This window comes from Malaya genurostris, chromosome 3, assembly GCF_030247185.1.
Source record: "Malaya genurostris strain Urasoe2022 chromosome 3, Malgen_1.1, whole genome shotgun sequence".
Taxonomy (NCBI): Eukaryota; Metazoa; Arthropoda; class Insecta; order Diptera; family Culicidae; genus Malaya; species Malaya genurostris.
Genome location: NC_080572.1, coordinates 107284971 through 107303340, shown reverse-complemented (window position 1 = coordinate 107303340; position 18370 = coordinate 107284971). Strand labels below are relative to the sequence as shown.

The 18370-nt window shown below is 39.5% G+C and overlaps 2 protein-coding genes and 1 long non-coding RNA gene across 6 annotated transcripts; all 3 read right to left on the bottom strand.

The window, feature by feature from the left end:
• Nucleotides 1-329: 329 nt before the first annotated feature.
• On the bottom strand, nt 330-3604 carry LOC131437239 (ell-associated factor Eaf). 3 transcript variants are annotated; one of them, XM_058606453.1, is made up of 7 exons: nt 3232-3604; nt 2728-2934; nt 2526-2667; nt 2257-2454; nt 1722-2190; nt 1551-1662; nt 330-1272 (listed from the first exon to the last, which is right to left on the bottom strand). In XM_058606453.1, the coding sequence occupies exons 2-7, from the start codon at nt 2927-2929 to the stop codon at nt 1151-1153; spliced, it is 1245 nt and encodes a 414-aa protein (XP_058462436.1). In that variant the 5' UTR covers nt 2930-2934; nt 3232-3604; the 3' UTR covers nt 330-1150. The 3 variants fall into 3 exon arrangements, with proteins under 3 accessions (XP_058462436.1, XP_058462435.1, XP_058462437.1); XM_058606452.1 differs by having other exon boundaries at nt 2728-3603; XM_058606454.1 differs by having other exon boundaries at nt 330-1251; nt 2728-3602.
• Nucleotides 3605-10195: 6591 nt separating this feature from the next.
• LOC131434578 (uncharacterized) lies at nt 10196-10833 on the bottom strand. Its single transcript, XR_009230357.1, has 2 exons — nt 10497-10833; nt 10196-10359 (listed from the first exon to the last, which is right to left on the bottom strand). It is a non-coding gene; the product is annotated as an uncharacterized LOC131434578 (long non-coding RNA).
• Nucleotides 10834-12231: 1398 nt separating this feature from the next.
• On the bottom strand, nt 12232-15795 carry LOC131435860 (RNA polymerase-associated protein Rtf1). 2 transcript variants are annotated; one of them, XM_058604101.1, is made up of 5 exons: nt 15612-15795; nt 15271-15479; nt 13492-15213; nt 12999-13425; nt 12232-12929 (listed from the first exon to the last, which is right to left on the bottom strand). In XM_058604101.1, exons 2-5 carry the CDS (start codon nt 15346-15348, stop codon nt 12820-12822), a joined length of 2337 nt encoding a protein of 778 aa, XP_058460084.1. In that variant the 5' UTR covers nt 15349-15479; nt 15612-15795; the 3' UTR covers nt 12232-12819. The 2 variants fall into 2 exon arrangements, with proteins under 2 accessions (XP_058460084.1, XP_058460083.1); XM_058604100.1 differs by having other exon boundaries at nt 15271-15455.
• Between the last annotated feature and the right edge of the window lie 2575 nt (nt 15796-18370).

Below are 18370 nucleotides of genomic sequence, written 5' to 3'. Positions count from 1 at the left end.
TTAGACTCATCAGTGCATAGCAGTTCAAACTGTCGAGTTTTGTATTAAGCAATATGTGTAACTTGTTTGCTGTTATTATGCAACCCATTCATAATCGTAAGGGTAAAAACGAAGCCAATTTGAACTGCATTTTTGGACTAATAATCGTGGAAATTTGCGAACCAGCACATTTTGGTAATTAGTTTTGATCATTTTGAAATCGTTTTATTGTTCATAATACTGTTATGTTCTTCAAATCTGTCGTCTCAATTGCAAGCTGCTTATCGAACTGGATACGGAAGTGTACTAAGAGGGAATTCTTCACGAATGAATAAATATACCCAGATAAATTCAAATCAACTAACATATTTTATTTACTGGTTTATGGTAATTTTCTTTATTAATTATGGTAAGTAATTAATTTAGCGTAGACAATATCATTTTTTACACATCCGCTAATAGCCTGTTCTGTTCGAAGAAAGCTCTCTCACACAAATGACGTAAAAGTATAAATATTGTCTTTTCCCTTACTATCTTGAGCACAAGTAATCAACAGAGTGCTGCTGCAGTTACATAAGCTATAACAATGCCAATGCCTGAGACGCAAGGTTTAAGCACTTCTCCGAAAACAAAACTGATACCCTGTCTCGATGTTGAAAATTAAACAAAACGAATGATGAAATTGATTGAGGTCTTAGCTGTTTAACAATTAGTATACAAATGAGAACTAGTCGTAAATAACGCGGAAACGTATCAGAATTACAAGACGAAAACATTTTTAAAATAAGAACTAAAATAAAATAACGTACTAACGAATCGATTCCACTCCCGGAAGAATGAGAAAAACGCTGAAAGAAAATAGAAACATCATCTACCTCTGAACGTGCTGTCTCATAATTTTTTTTATGTTTTATTTGGCAGCGCCTTATCATACAAAACTAGATTGAATAAAACCATTCTTTAAGCTACATATACTTCCTGCAGTCTTTGACACGTGACGTGACACCAACCGACAACCGTTGCTTTTCTGTAGCAATTTGACTTTTCTATTAGCTTTGCGATATATTGGTATATTTTCATCTCAATATAAATAGTGCCCCTACAAAAATAGTTCCAGGATGACCTGTGATATATCTGTGCAGTTTGTTGCCATGTTTGCCGACGTTTGCCTCTAATCCGAGTCCGAGTTGGACTCCGATAGGCACAGATCCTCCGTCAGAAGATGCGTGGGAAGCGAGCGAGCATTGCTGGCAGGCTCCGATCGGGACGAACCTAGATCGAAAAACATCATGTCTATCATGTGTACGTGGCAATCCGAGAAATCCATTCCCAACCACGTGAGTTAGAGCACAAACATCCACGCACAAGAAACAGACGGTGATAGGATATTTGTAAGTGGATGCAAGTATAAGGGCAGAGAAAGATAGGCAGGAAAGTACTTTTTAGTATGGTGTTGATACTAGCGAACAGTGCATATTAAATACAGTTAAAAATCTAGTGACTAAAAGGAAATCTTCACGGTGAAGTTAATTGCTGCTTTTTGTGTTACAAAACTGGAATTAATTACTCACCTTTTACTGGAGAATCATTGTTATCCTCAGTTGTGCTGTCCGATTCGGAACCACTATCACTATCGCTAGAGCCACTCGAGTCAGAGCTCGACGAGCTGAGTACTCCGGTAGACTGTACAAAATTCGTCATTAACCCAAGATACTATTCAAATGGTAAGCAAATCAACTTACAAATTCAGTATTGCGAGGCGGCGAAGCATGAGACCTCGACGGTAAGCTGACCTCCACGTTCGTTTCCCCATGATGGTTGTTGTACGGATTATGATGATTGACGTTATTGCTACCAAGTCCCACCATGGATCCAACATGAGCGCTTCCTCCGTGATTGCTGACACTGTTCTGGTGACTGTTTTGATGATTGTTGCTGTTACTGCTGTTACCACTATGGTGATTGGTTTCCCTATTACTCATCGAACCACTGCTGCTGCTACTTCCACCGCTAGTGTTGTGAGTATTGCCACCATGGTGCATTTGCTGTTGTTGCTGCTGCTGCTGCTGCTGCAGTTCGTGCCTTTGCATCTGTGACTGGGATTGAGACGGGGGCAGTGATGACGAAGGCAGTGACATAAAGTCACTTCCGTCATCCAAACCGATGATCGGGATACTTGGCAAGGTTTGTTGGGTATTGTTAGCATTCCAGCTGTAAAATAAAGGTAGTTGACGATTGACGAAAGGGAAGTCAACTGAAAATTCTAAGATAACTTACGCAGGAGCAGACAGAGGGCTCTTGTTTGGATGGTAGGAAGGCGAGTTTTGCAATGGCGAATGTTTTGGCACGAAGCTAATAGGATTGTTTTTCCGGGAACCGGTAGTAATTTTGGTTTTCGAACTCAGCCGCGCAGTTGAGTTTTCCACCTTTATTTGTGGTGGTGGAGGAGGCGGCTGAACAGCTTTACTTTCGGCTCTGAAAAAACAGCAAGCATGCATTACAATAACCCATTCTTATCAAAGTTGTCTCAATGTGCATTTGCTCACCTGGTCTTCTTGACCTGAACATTACTGTTGAGCTTCTCAAGGGTTATTTCTCCCGTTACCCGATCGATGATTATGACACACTCTTTTCTGGTATAGTCTCGCTGGTTCCCTTTAAATACAGTGTTGGGTACTCCGGACCCATCTATGAAGAAAAGGAAAATAGTATATGTTTACGTCCCTGAAACTTTGTACCATCACTTACCCAAATGCGGCACAGTTACGGTGACCTGCTTATTTGAGCTTACTTCAAGAGTTGCTGGTTTACTCACGTCTACACTAGCCGGTTTGAAGTCGTATTTTAACGTGTGGAATACAGTCCTTGGTGAGGGATTGGTGAATGTGGATCCCAACTTCAACTCGCGAACGTCCGAGTCAAGGTTTAGTCTATTGTCCATTTTCCTCATCTTGTCTATTGTATTAGGTATTAGGAGAGTAAATACAGCACAGGTTCCAGTGAATCGCACTAAATTCTGACCATTGTGTCTTAAAACATCTTCGAGAAAGTGGTAATAACGCAAAAATTTGTAGATAACTACAGTGAGGCACTCAATATATAACGACCCGGATCTTCGACAATCCAAGTGTCTAACTTTTTGCCACTGCTCACCCAAATGAAAGAAGCAACAGGAGGGGGAAATCGAACGAGAATGACATAGACTATTGGTATATATAACAAAAAAAAGATTTAACACAAACGTCACAATACCACTAAATTCGGAGTCTACTGCAATTAGTTCCGAGCAGTTGAGGATGCACGAGGATTCACGGTAAAGCAGCAAACAGCTGCTATCTATTTACTGCACCAATGCCTTCGGAGATGTCTGTCTGGTTGCAACTTTGCTGTCCTGGGACCTTTCTCAGAGATTGCTGACATGACACATCGATACGTTTCAAACAGAGCAAGCTACTACGTGACTTTCGCGATAAAAATTCATTCAATTCGATCTCAACACTTCAGACGAAGAAGAAAAACAAACGATGAAAATACTCATTCATAACTTAAGATTTTGTTTCTTTAGCGAATATAATATGCAATCGACGGGAAATATTATGTATAATATTAGCAAACTATTTTAAACCACAGAGTGGTTCCAATACTCTTCAAAAAACTATTATCGAAACATTATGAAACAAACGAAAAGAGAAAGGAATTAGTTTGACATCTATGCTCATATTTATGTTGAAATCTGATGTGCAGCTGCTTTGACAGATAAAGAGCAGGGCTGGCAGGAAAAAAATGTTTATTATCCTGTTGAAAAAATCTATCAATGCCTGAATGCATGAACGGAACAAAATGTTGGTAATTTGAAGACGTTTAATTAAAATGTTTATACATCCTTACTACCAATTAATATGTTAAACCATCAGCCAATATTCACGTTTAAAGTGAATTGTATTATATTAATTTTATCAATTGTATTGTTTTACCATCAGAAAATACATTTTAATTCGTCTTTATGGCGGATACCCGCATGCAAGGGGCAAATGACTCTAAACTCTAGACAATCTCATACTAATAAAGTCATTTCATTCCAAAATAATCTTCTCTAACCTCATTTAAACCCAACTAGTCTAGATAAGTTTGGGTAATTTTAAGGTAATACAACCTAGTTTTGCCTAATCTTGTTTGAAGTGTATCTGTCATTCCCACTTGTACTCGGCGGGCAGATTTCCCCCCAGACGGTTGGCTATGTCTGCCAGCCATTTCTGCCAGAATTCCGGCAAAAGTCTGACAACAATGCAACAACCGTTTCCGGTAGGAATTTCGCCTAGCGGTTATTAACGGTTCTGTTTCTGTCAGATTCTTGCCATACAAGATTGGCAGAACCGTTTTGAATCGGTTCTACATTTTTAGCGTCTTGGTTTCATTTTTTCATTAAAAAGTACATGTGAAAGGCAAAATAAATTATTGCCCTTCATATATACTAATTATGGAAAATGTTATTGCCATAACAGTGCTTTCTCACTACCAAACATACACATATTTGAATCTCATTTAACTCGTCTCAAGATTCGTTTTTTGTATGTACATGCGGGATTGACAAACATCAAATGAAGTCGAATAAAAAAATATAAAAAAGAAGGAAGAGATAAATAAACAAAACACATACGGCGAGATAATGACGCAATTTCGCCTGAATAATTTTGACAGAAGCCGGAATGCAGCCAGTCTTCTGACGGTTGCCAGAACTCCTCACAAGCGGGTTCGAGCTCGCAAACAGAGATGCCAATTATCCAAGCTAGTACAAACTTTTCCAAAATTTTATTTGATTAGAGAATACAGATAAATACAGATTTTTTATACAAAGCAATACAGACTTTCTATGAAAATATCTGGCATCTCTGCTCGCAAAAAAGTGTATGACAAGTAGACAAAGAGTTGACCTGCATCAGACCCTGTCAGCTTGGAGCGAAATCTATCTTCAGTTCAGCAACGCCATCGTACGGTATCACATTCAACATATCATGTCAATTGTATAGGTGCGCAGTGCTGCTAATTTGGCGCGCACGAATTTGATATTTCCTTCCTCTATTTCTATGTTCGAGATTCGATGAGGGCACCAAGCTCACAAAAAATGATGATTTGTTCGGGAAATGTGAGAGCTGGATATCTTGTTAATATAATATCTTTGCCTGCGTTGAGCAGTTACAAAAAGAAAGAAAAAACAGAAAAGAAACAAATACTACGTTGACAGCTTCTTATGTCAAAATAATGCTTTTTCAGATCTCGGCTAAACTTTTCTAATCCCATTCTAACCCAGCGAGATCTCTGCTAAACCTTTTTATTCCCGGTAAAACTTGTTTGAGTTCAAAGTTTAGAGTGATTTGCCCCTTGCCCGCATGCATAAGCACCATTTGATCAGCGTAATAAACTATTCCATGTATAATCAAAACCATACTCTTGATCGTTTGAACAAGGCTGGCTGCTGTCAAAATTATCCAGGCGAAATTGCGTCATTATCTCGCCGTACGTGTCTTGTTTATTTCTCTCTTGCTTCGTTTTTTTTTCTTCGACATTCGTCAATTCCGCATGTAAAGGGTGATTTTTTAAGAGCTTGAGAACTTTTTTAAACAATAAAACGCATAAAATTTGCAAAATCTCATCGGTTCTTTATTTTAAACGTTAGATTGGTACATGACATTTACTTTTTGAAGATAATTTCATTTAAATGTTGACCGCGGCTGCGTCTTAGGTGGTCCATTCGGAAAATCCGCTTTTTTATCGACAAATTTTGTTCAGCGATGAGGCTCATTTCTGGTTGAATGGCTACGTAAATAAGCAAAATTGCCGCATTTGGAGTGAAGAGCAACCAGAAGCCGTTCAAGAACTGCCCATGCATCCCGAAAAATGCACTGTTTGGTGTGGTTTGTACGCTGGTGGAATCATTGGACCGTATTTTTTCAAAGATGCTGTTGGACGCAACGTTACAGTGAATGGCGATCGCTATCGTTCGATGCTAACAAACTTTTTGTTGCCAAAAATGGAAGAACTGAACTTGGTAGACATGTGGTTTCAACAAGGTGGCGCTACATGCCACACAGCTCGCGATTCTATGGCCATTTTGAGGGAAAACTTCGGAGAACAATTCATCTCAAGAAATGGACCGGTAAGTTGGCCACCAAGATCATGCGATTTGACGCCTTTAGACTATTTTTTGTGGGGCTACGTCAAGTCTAAAGTCTACAGAAATAAGCCAGTAACTATTCCAGCTTTGGAAGACAACATTTCCGAAGAAATTCGGGCTATTCCGGCCGAAATGCTCGAAAAAGTTGCCCAAAATTGGACTTTCCGAATGGACCACCTAAGACGCAGCCGCGGTCAACATTTAAATGAAATTATCTTCAAAAAGTAAATGTCATGTACCAATCTAACGTTTAAAATAAAGAACCGATGAGATTTTGCAAATTTTATGCGTTTTATTGTTTAAAAAAGTTCTCAAGCTCTTAAAAAATCACCCTTTATATACAAAAAACGAATCTTGAAACGAGCTAAATGAAATTGAAATATGGGTATGTTTTTACTGAAAAAACAATGTTAGTGGCAATAACATTTTCCATAATTAGTATATATGAAGGGCAATAAATTATTGCCTTTCACATGTACTTTATATTGAAAAAATAAAACCAAGACGCTAAAAATGTAGAATCTATTCAAAACGGTTCTGCCAATCTTATATGGCAGGAATCCGAAATAAACAGAACCGTTAATAACCGCTAGGCGAATTTCTCTGCCGGAAACGGTTTTTCATTGTTGCCAGACTTTTGCCGAAATTCTGGCAGAATTCCGACAAAAATGACTGGCAGACATAGCCAGCCGTCTGGGGGTGAAATCTGCCCGCCACGTACAAGTGGGGAGTGCTCCCTTTTTCCCTCTTAGATACGACACTGCCTGAACGAGATTTGATGCGGCGTCATGTCTGAGGGCGCCATGTTCGCAACAATATATGACGATTATGATTTGTGCGTAAAATGTGAGAGCTCATATTATCCAGAAAAGGTACCCACTTGTACGCGGCGGGCAGATTTCCCCCCCAGACGGCTGGCTATGTCTGCCAGCCATTTTCGCCGGAATTCTGCCAGAGTTAAGGCAAAAGTCTGGTAACAAATGCAACAACCGTTTCCGGCAGAAAATTTCGCCTAGCGGTTATTAACGGTTCTTTTCTGTCGGATTCTTGTCATACAAGATTGGTAGAACCGTTTTGAATCGGTTCTACATTTTAAGCGTCTTAGTTTTATTTTTACAATAAAAGATACATATGAAAGGCAATAAGTTATTGCACTTCATATAAACTAATCATGCACTCAAATAAAAATTCACGTTCGATTCACTTGAAAAATTACGTAAATTGGTTTCAAATGTCAAATTGAATATTTTACGTGACGAAAATGAATGTTATACGAACATCCCCTAAAATGAATAGAGTCATCACATAAGGTTTACGTGAATTGACCATACGTCAAACAATCTACGTGAATTTCCAGTGTGAAAAACTCGATTTTGAAAATGGCGAACAGTGGCTCTCAAATTGTAAGTAGTGTAAATATTTGCGAGAAATGTTATTTAATTACAATTTTTTACTACATCGACCGGACCATTCCAGTTTGAGAGTTTCCATGTGTTCAACTGGACCGAGTGCCTGCGTGAGTCCGGAAATTTGCCCGCTCCTGCCGAATGCTTCAAACAGGCTGTTGGTCCACCGAAAAACGAGTTCAAAATCGGTATGAAGCTAGAGACACTGGAACCATGTATTGCGACTTCAACCTGCATCGGTAGTGTTGTGGGAGTTCTCGTATCTCGACTTCGGCTTCGGTTGGATGGCAGTGACAACACGATTTCTGAAGGGTTGCCGATTCGAGATCCCACGTTATTAGTTGCTTTTTATTTTCAGCCATTAAAATTCTATGCTAATTTTCTGAAATAAATATTTTTCATTTCCTAGATTTATATAAGAATCTTAAATCTCCCTTTTGACTTTAACCAATATATAAAATAATAATTCTCTGGTATCTAAATTTGATATGAACTGATAGGTAAATGTGATATGAGCAGTACATTACATTTTACCTATGAAACACGTAACTTCTACTGGATTATGCATTAAACAGCTTTTAAATGTCAGTCCATTAAAACCTATGTGAAAAGTAGGGTGGAAAATATTCACATAACTTTTCACGTAACTATAACATGATTATTATTTTGAGTGTGGAAAATGTTATTGCCATAAACATTGCGTTCTCACTACCAAACGTATTTGTACGTACATGCGGGATTGACGAATATCAAATGAAATCGAATAAAGAAAAAAGAAAGAGGAGGGAAATATACAAGACACGTACGGCGAGATAATGACGCAATTTCGCCTGGACAATTTTGACAGCTGCCGGAATGCAGCCAGCCTTCTGACGGTTGCCAGAATTCCTCACAAGCGGGTGAGAGAAAAGTCAAATTCGTGCGTGCCAACATAAATAAAATAAACCTAGATTCCCCAGTATAATAGCAATGTAATTGAGCAACCCGTGACACCAAAAGCGCCGTCTGGTGCAGAATGGGTGCGTGAATCCTCCTAAAATGCATGTACAAAGTTGCCTGCGCATTTTAAACAACCACAGTAGCATAAATCAAATTAACAAAGATTTCTCACTGTACGGTGACACTAACAGCACCTCTAGTGACAAACGGGTGTACTTTTTTCCATTAGCTACTGTGGTTGTGTTAAATGCGCAGGCAACTTTTTGCATGCATTTTAGGAGCATTTACGCACCCATTCTCCACCAGACGGTGCTTTTGGTGTCACGGGTTGCTCAACTACATTACCGACGACACGACCTGTCACTCGTCTATTAAAACTGTATCGCAAATTTAACTACCCCTCAGTAACTCGTAATGTCAAAACGAAATCGCTTGGAAAAATATTCAAACTGGCAACATAAGTTGATATTTTATTGATTTTGAATAACAGTTACCATAACCTTGGTTACTGTATATTGAAGACTTATGAAATGTAAACAAATGAAACTGCAAAACGGGTATATTTTTACGAAAAAATTAGAATGGATTCATCGGTTCAAGTGGAAGATCCGTTTTATGCAGTTACTGTTAGAGCAGTGGATCAATTAGTCGGTCTTGGTGTAGTAATTTTAGTCACATTTGTGGTTTGAAATTAGCCTATTGATGGGACTACGAAGTACTACCACAGACTAACAGACAGGACACTCAAATTAGATTCTTCAATCATTTTAACTGTCATTTCGAATATTCCTTTATTTGGGACAGTACTCACATGTGTCATGATGGCGCCACGTTACCCTATCAAAAACATCCTGTCTGTCATCTAGACTGTGTTTATTTTTTTCATTTACCAACAGAGTTGCCATTTATACAGAATTACCTGTAATGTATTGATATGTATTTGCATTTGTATGCGAATTTCATGCAGGATACAGATTTAATACATATTGCCAAAACTATACACATAATTGTGCTACTTCTCATCCTTCAACGCAATACAAAATCGAACCCGTTTAGTGGCAATATTTACTTGCTTCTGATCTGCCGCCACTTAATTTCGGGTGAAAATTACCAACACAATAAAAAATAGTCTAGATGAACAATGTTGAGAAAAATAAATGGTTACCTTCCAACATCGCTAAAAAGTTTAAAATATTATTAACGTAATATAATAATTTACTGTGACGATTCATTTCCAAATATTATGATGAAATCAGGCATCCCTGCAAGCAGCTGATCGGTGTTGACAAACGAGGGGGAACCAACTAGTAAATTAACTTTTACATAACACAAGGGGTGTACCGATAGTAAATAGTTCGCGCAGTATAATATAGGTGGAACTAGTGCATCACGAAAAATTATTTTTTATAAGAATTTACTCATACTGTCATGTCTGTTAGTCTGTGGTACTACTGTATTTGAAAAGAATACACGGATTCGGCATTCAAAATAATTATGCCATGCTACTAACGATAAATAATGATACCTGAAATAAAATCTACTTGAAGGAAACGGACATACCAAAAACTAAACTGATCTTAAAATGATCGAATGTTTTGCAGAAGCTTGGACTCACTAGGGAAAATCTTTTTGTTTTTATTCGTCATTCTCCTCAGATAGTTTAATGTACGTAATAGTATGAAATAAAAATAGTGAATGATTTTTAAGCGAATCCTTCAATTCTCATTTATTCATTGTATTGGCAAAATTTTATCAGACAAATGAACTTTGGCAAATGTTTTTCTAGGGAATATCGCCCTTTTCTAGTATATCGCCCTTGTGCCGTACATGTCCAACTCTAAGATCATTTCCGAATACGATGAGCTGCAAAGAGTAAAATCTGTGTTAGCTGAATGAAAATGATGTAATATCAAAATAATTTTTGGAACGTAATCATGGTATGTTTATATACCACAACATACCTATATTGAAAGCTAACAAATAAAATTTCAAGAACTCACTTTTATTACAGCTTGCACTCATGATGGCTGTAACATTTGCACGTTCTACATTATTAAGTTACTCTTATAAAGTGGTAATGAGGGACCAAAAGTTAAATAATTTTAACTGTTCCTCAACTTAGTTTTGTTTATTTATTCGGGGTTCCTAGGTAACTAGTTCGTAGCAACTTAAACAGTGTTGCTCGAGAAGAATATTTTTATCATTATCAAGGGGTCGCTATATTTGTGGTAACTGGTGGTGAATCGCTAACAGACACGTTTTATTTCGATTTTTCTTCGGAGTGCCTGGTCGTGTCGTCGACATTACTATTACACTGGGAAATCTATGTTTATTTGATTTATGACAGTAGCTAATGGAAAAAAAGTACAACCGTTTCTCACTAGAAGCGCTGTTAGTGTCTCCGTATAATGGGAAATCTATGTTTATTTGATTTATGGTGCCAATTAGCGCACCCCGGTGGATTTTGTCGACCCGCATCGGCCCGATTGAGCACGATATCGGCCCGATCGTTGCGCTGCAATCGGGCCGATTATTGGACAATTCTGCACCATTTGCATAAACCGCGTCAACCTACCTACCCTACGAGATACTCTCCCTTATTCTGAACAACGACGTATTAGTTTTTCGATTGCATATGGTTCGGTTGAATCCTAGCTTCCTTTGATTTTGCTAGCTTTATTATGCCCCGTTTACACTTCTGCTGGCTGCCAGCATGCTGGTGTCAGTGTACTGCCCTCTTAGGAAAAAAACGTTCAACGGTGGTCCTTCGTTGATCTAATACTTTGGATCATTGGACCACAGTTGAACGTTTTTTCCTAAGAGGGCAGTACACTGACACCAGCATGCTGGCAGCCAGCAGAAGTGTAAACGGGGCATTAGGAATACGAATGAAATACGATCGAAAAAACGATACATCGTTATTCAGAATAAGGGTGACTAAACTAAACATTATCGAGACGACGTCTCTCCGATATCGTGAAAAAGGGCATCGGACATTTTGTGAGGTTTTATACCATGAGGCCATTCGCTTCTTCAGGCGCTATGCTCGGGATTGGGAATCGAAACCCCATACGTCCCGTTACCTGAAAATTAGGTAAATGCAACAGTTTTGTTTACAGCAAATTGTTGAATCTACGATCGCTCGTCGTTTTCTGAACTACCACGTTGTTTGCGGGCGTACTGCGGATGAGTAATACAGGATACTGATGAGGTCGAGCCTATCCATATTAAATTTTTATGATTTTGGTTCGGAAATTACTATCGATAAATCTTTGAATCGCCTAATGCGTGTTTGTTCGATCGGACGATATTTAGCCAGTATTACGGTTATTAAAAAAACGATTCAATTTAGGTTGGATGACGGCACTTCCGACAACCGTTTTTGTAGTTCCTGAAATTATTCATGCCTCATGTTGTAGTAGAAAGTTCACAACACAAAACACGATAAAGTATTCAACTCATTTTCGATAGCGGGCTACCCAAAGCAAAGAACACAAGATATTATTCGAAAATTTACTAACAAGCAATCCCTTCCTGTGATGCATGTGTAAATGCAGAGGATTCCTCGATTTGTAGTAGGAACATAGATCGATGTATGGTTTTTCACTATGGTTGTTCATTTCCCATGCAGTACTACGGGGAGATAGTGAGATAGGAGCTACTGAAATGGAAACCAGTGTGGCTTGGAAAAGCCCCTTCCTTTCCCCTTCGATTAATTACAGTTTGAACAAGTCATCAGGTTTGAATTTTAACAATTCATGTTTTATTTGATCGTTCAGTAAGATTTTTTTCTTGTAATGCGCTTACAACGGTTTGCAGTATCAATTTGATTATCCTACATAACTATAATCATCGGTATTGTAAAATAGGATGACACAAATAAATTAAATTAGAAGACGGTCTAAGTATACTTATGCTCTCTGGCCAATTCTCTCGCTTGAATAACTCAATCCAACATTCATCATTAGTTGCTGTGAATATGAGCACAAATAGTAATTGCTAACAGAAAAAAAGTCCAACCTAAGCTAAAATATTGTTGACGGAAGGCAAAATCAAAATATACACACACAACCGAACGAGTTTCTTCTGTCATTTTAAAGCAACGCACAATTTAAATTGCTACCCAGTTGAAAAGGTCACAAGAATCGTGAACCGGCTAGATAATATTCAACCTAGTGCAGTTCAAGAGGTGGCCTTGTGTGTGCTTCATTGAATGTTGATGTGATTCCTTTTCAGTAAGCGTTCTAACATAGCACTTACTTCGGTTGCTAATACATCTACATATTACTAGTAATTGCTTGCAAACGGCGCATCGTTTTTTTTTTATATTAAACCTCGCTTTTTCTTGTAGTCTTCCAGATTCAGCGAGCGCTTCGGGCCATTTTCCTTGACCTGTTTTTCCACCGGCTTTGGAAGTACATTGACCGAGCTGACTGTAATTCAGTAAAAATAAATCAATAAAACTGAAACCGATTTCGCCACGACAAAGTAGCTTAACTTACTGGGCAAAGGAACATCCAAATCAATCTCAAAATCATGCAACGAGTACAAATTGTTGTCTGCACTGGACGAAGCCTTTTTTTCGTCTGGCTTCTTCTTCTGACCGGGGGGTGGTGGAGCTGGCATCTGAATCGATGGGGTTTCTTCCCGCTTATCTGACGCTTTGAACGACATCCGAGGCTGTGTTTGACGACGGGTAAACGGGTCTTCAATCTTGACACCCCGGTTAGCCCGAACCTCCTCCATGATGGCCTTCTCGGCATCCTCCACGTTACGCTTTCGGTTTCGATCGTTTATGTAAGAGATCAAACTAATACTGCTGCTACGTTTCTTGTCTAGTGTACTGGCACGCTCCTCTAGTTCCTGAATTTGGATGTTCAGATCACGAGCCAGTTCGTCCTCGCCTCGCAACTGCGCAGCATCACGTTCCTAGAAAGATTTAGTTTTTTTTTCATTAAGCATGCTACAAGCAATTAACGAACGATTGCTACTCACTTTCATTAGTAGCGTTTTCTTCATGGCATAATTTGTAGGATGAGGTCGGAAGCGATTCTTTTCCTCGATAATCTTATCAATGTCCGCATCTTTGAACTCGTACGTCACTGCGTCTTTGATTTCTCTTTGCTTCTTATCGATCATGTCCGCCTGGGGTAAGGGCGTTCCGGTCGCTTCACAAACAGTCAGCCACTTCTGATACTCACTGTCCGTAAAATCTTGGTTCGAGATAAATTCCAAACGGAAAACGCGTTCTTGACTACCATGCTTCAATCGGAATCCTTTGTTGGTGCGACCCTTGCCGAGATGATAAATTTTAGCTGTCTCAACAACTCCAACGATTTCGGCCACCCGATAAACCGGTCTGCCGTTGTTATTTCCAATGTTGATTCGCACGAAGCAATTCAGCACGACCTGATCGAACATAGGCAAATTTATGAACCGTTCGATTTTATGGCGCGAGATTCTCAGTTTGTTCAGTTCATCGCGAGTACTGATGGCGGTCGGTTTTTTACTGGAACTAGAACTGGAAGAACTCTTTTTCTCTTTTGCATCCCAGTCCGCTTCACTATCCGACGAGGAACGACTTTCGCTTGCGCTTCCACTGCTTGATCCAGAACGAGACGGACGATCCGTGGATTTTTTCTCCTCTTCGCTTTCACTACCGGAATCATCCGAGTAAATATCGGATGCTTTCAGTTTTTGCGATGACTTTCCTCCGGGAACATCTTCCAGCTCGTCTTTGTCATCGGTTTCTGCCTTACGCTGGGCTTCCCGTTTCGCTTCCTCCTCTTCTCGTTTTGCTTTGCCTTCGCGTTTTGCTTTCAGCATGGCCATAGCATTGCTTCGCTTGTCATCAGTGCGGTTGGCCTCCACGTTTTTCTTGCGCTCCTTCGATCGTTCTTTTGGATCGAAATAATCGGATGCCCCGGAAGCATCGTCCATTTCCCGGGACTTGTCTGGGGATGAGAGTGGACTTTCATCGCCAGCTTCCGGTTCGGGTGCAAGTTTTTCTGGTTGTGGTTGTACAGGAACAACTTCGGGCTCTGGAGAAGGTTCTTTAGTCTTTTTCTTCTCTTCATGCTCCTTTTGTTCAGCTAACTTCTTCTTTCGGTCCTTCTTTTTTTTCTTTTTTGGTGGCTGCGATTCCTTATCCTTCGCACGTTCCGCTTTTTTGGCAAGTTTCAATTTTCGTTCGATCTCCCAGCGAGTCTTCATGACATCACGTCTTTCGATACGTTTGAAAATTTCCGTCTCTCGCTCCTTCTCGGACAAAGCATTCAATCTTGCCCGATCGGCATCGTCACCCATCAGGTTGTCGTCGTACCCGTCATCGAATTCCGACTCTCCGCTGCTACTGCTGCTACCACTTTCATCATCACTGTCGTCACCGGAGCCTGATCTGGATTCGTCATCGGAGGAAATCTGACCTTCTTCCAGTTCCGATTTTTCGGCCTCGTCTTCCTCTTCCGATGACTTGCGCTTTTGAGCACCACGCGATGTGGACACTTGTTTGTTTTCATCTTCTTCCTCGTCGGGTTCCGAATCGGCTTCTCCTTCTTCGGGCTCGGATTCCGACGATGAAGTTGGTTTCGCGTTACGCTTCTTACGCTGTGGTGCCGAATCTGACTCGGAATCGTTTTCCGAGTCAGATTCGGATGATTTTCCAGGGGAATTCGATGACAAACGAGTTTTCTTCTTTTTTGCTAATGACAGTAGTTCCTAACCAATGAAATATAAATTTTTTATATGATCATAACACACAAATTATATACTCACGGAATCTAAATCGGATCCGGAATCGGAGTCACTGCTGCTATCTGAATCGATCAATGGTTGAGTCTTTCTTTTCACCATCTTGATTTTACTCTGGCACTTTTGCTTTTCTTACTAATTGATAGAAGCCAACAGGAACCAATCAATCTTATTCGTTATGTGGTCAATCCGATAGATTCCAAGCAAAACTGAGATAAAAAGCACCGGAAATTCTAATTAAACTATTCTAATTAGATTTTTCTACTTTTGCGTATTTCGAAAAAGATGGCAAGCGTCATTTTCTCATTCCGACATAGAAAACGTCATCAGCTGCAGGAATGTTCGGTTTGAAGATAGTAACTCACCTTAAGCCTAGCAGCAATGACAACGAAAATCACGGGTTCACAAACGAACGATCCGGATACGCTCGAGGTTATGGAATACCCCAACAAAAAAAGAATATTCTTGAAGAAATTTCTTTCGAAAATCTTCCTGAACCTAAAGTGGCCTTTCCTCGGCAGTGTAACGAGAATGACAAACAGCGATAGTTTTTGTATGTGAAATTTCCGCGATTTTAACGAAGGGAAATTTGAACCAAAGCGTAAAGGCTTTTAGCCCATGCAGCGAAATTCCCAATACACAAAAGTGAAGCACGCTCAATAAAAACTACGTCAAACACTCAGTGTTATTTAAATAATTCATAAAATCGAGAGTTTTTCATAAATCTCGGTTGATTTTCCAGAAGGCCGTAACAGCAAGTGACAGTTTCTCTTTGTTTACTTTCTCTTCTATTAATTACCAAGCGGTTTACACGTTTATCACTTAACTCTTTGCATAGAATGATGCTCGAAACGTTCGACTTCCAAACAGAACTGTGAAATCCAAGAAAATCTTTTTAGATCACATCACAATAATCGAAAGAGAGAGTGAACAAAGAGAAACTGTCACTTGCTGTTACGGCCTTCTGGAAAATCAACCGAGAAATATAAATAAAATACTGGATTTCATCCAGTAAATTCGAATATCGAACGAATCAAGCTCGAAGCTTACGGCTACGTTTCAACAAAGACATCATATTAACAAGATATCCAGCTCTCACATTTACGGATCAAATCATTGGTAACATCCCTTTCTGCGAACATGGCGCCTTCAGGCGAGTCCGCATCGAATCTCGTACATAGAAGTAGGGGAGAGAAATGTCAAATTCGTGCGCGCCAAAATAGCACCACTGCGCACCCATACAATTGACATGATATGCTGATGGCGTTGCTGACCTGATGATTAATTTCGCTCCAAGCTGACAGGGTCTGGTTTCAAACAAGATTGACATTTACATTGTGTCTCACTTTAGCAAAATAACGAATAAGATAGCAAAACAAGTAGCACGGCGATTGCCCGATGCCAAAGACATAATTAAGCTCTCATACCCGCATGGCGTTTAGGCTACCTGGGCAGCCATGGGCACCAAAAAGCTGCCAGGACCGATCCAGTGACGGCTGTCAAATCTAATTTGCAAAACATAGTCGCCTGTATCTTAATTAGCCAAGAGTTATTACTTTTTCATCTTCGCTAAAAATGCCAGATTGCGATTGGTGAAAAATGGGTGAGTTAATTTAAATTATACATTTGATTGGATATGGAATCTCTATTGAAATTCTCATTCTGTAATTCGCTCGACTTCTATAGAAATACATTATTCGCAATACATATATAAAATGGAAATTTCACAATCGATCGGAATAACCCAACTAACTTGATTCCAGTAAATAAAGCACTACTAGCGTCTTGTGCTACCCTGATGCTATGTATGTAGTATAAAAAATACGCGTATCTGGAATTGGAAACTCTTCGACTATACCTCGAGACCGGCCGCGCTGTAAACGGGTAAAGTGATTCCCAAAGCCTTGATCATCAGCAAAAAATCCTCCATCAAAAAGGAAGTACGTGCATCTTTACCGATCAAACCGAACGCTAACAAGGTGATATGTTATTTTCTGTATTGTTTGTTATTGCTGGCTAATGAGTATTTATTTATTGAAATAGGTTTTTATCAAAAGCCCGTTCGATAGTAGGGAAAACGAATGCGACAGTAGTCGATGCTGAAATTATCAGGACACCATCGCCGAAATAAAAGCGGAAGCTGCTGAATGACTCAGGTGATTTGCTTTCGTCACTAGATTTGGATTCTTTTTCGTCGGTTCAACGCAACATGCCGTTCGCACATGCTTAACCACCCGGTAACAGAGGCACGTCCGGCCAATTTCGGTAAAAGTAGGCGTTTTACTGAGATATCAGCATATTACTTTAACAAATTTCGGGAAAGAGCATGTGGATTACTGAACAATCAGCAAAATGTCGCGTTGCCGATCTACTTTAGCATTTCCAAATGGCGAGCTCGAGGATCGGTTTTTAGTGTGTAATCAAATGGAATGGCAGTTTCACCCTGTATTGTTCTTTGTATTACTAATATTTAAATTGTGTAGAATCCGAATTTTTGGCAAAGTTGCAGGTTTTGCAAGCATTTATTCATAGGAAAGAGAAACTCGATTTGTTTACTTTTGTAAGATTAGCCCTCCTTTGAAAAACAGCTTGTCGCATCCTTCGCGCATCTCTTCTACAAAACGTGAATATTCTCGTTGCAGTTGAAAACTGGAGAATACTTCCAGCGACAATCAATATTATCACGTTCGACGTGGAATGTATGATGTCGCAAGTACCGCGCTGTAGTCGTGTAGTGATGCACTAGTAGCGACTTAGGGATTGGCCAATGAACGTGATAAAAACGATTGTCGCTGGTTGCATTTTTCAGATGTCAACTGTAGCGACAATAATAATTTCCACTTTACGTGAAAAGAAAAAGCATGGTAAAATTGACTGCAATAGTTCATGAAACTTTGTTATTTACCATGCGCATGTGTTTGAATGGGCATGGTAGGAATGACAGAAATCATTCTTTATTTAAACATGTTATATAATCTGCCAAAAATAATTGGCTCTTAATTTATCCCTCTAAATAACCTTTCTGACTGCTCAGGGTCGTCGATCATTTTCCACCCGGCATAGAAACTTCAATATAGTAACGATTACCATGGCCTTCATTTTAATGTACGCTCTTAATGACAAA

Coding starts and splice junctions, on each gene's coding strand:
- LOC131437239 (XM_058606453.1), bottom strand. CDS start 2,929: ATGAGGAAAATGGACAATAGACTAAACCTTGACTCGGACGTTCGCGAG. Junction 2,191..2,256: donor AGCCCTCTGTCTGCTCCTGC/GTAAGTTATCTT, acceptor TTTATTTTACAG/CTGGAATGCTAACAATACCC. Junction 1,273..1,550: donor CAATGATTCTCCAGTAAAAG/GTGAGTAATTAA, acceptor TACACATGATAG/ACATGATGTTTTTCGATCTA.
- LOC131435860 (XM_058604101.1), bottom strand. CDS start 15,348: ATGGTGAAAAGAAAGACTCAACCATTGATCGATTCAGATAGCAGCAGT. Junction 15,214..15,270: donor CCGGATCCGATTTAGATTCC/GTGAGTATATAA, acceptor TTCATTGGTTAG/GAACTACTGTCATTAGCAAA. Junction 13,426..13,491: donor AGAAAACGCTACTAATGAAA/GTGAGTAGCAAT, acceptor AAATCTTTCTAG/GAACGTGATGCTGCGCAGTT.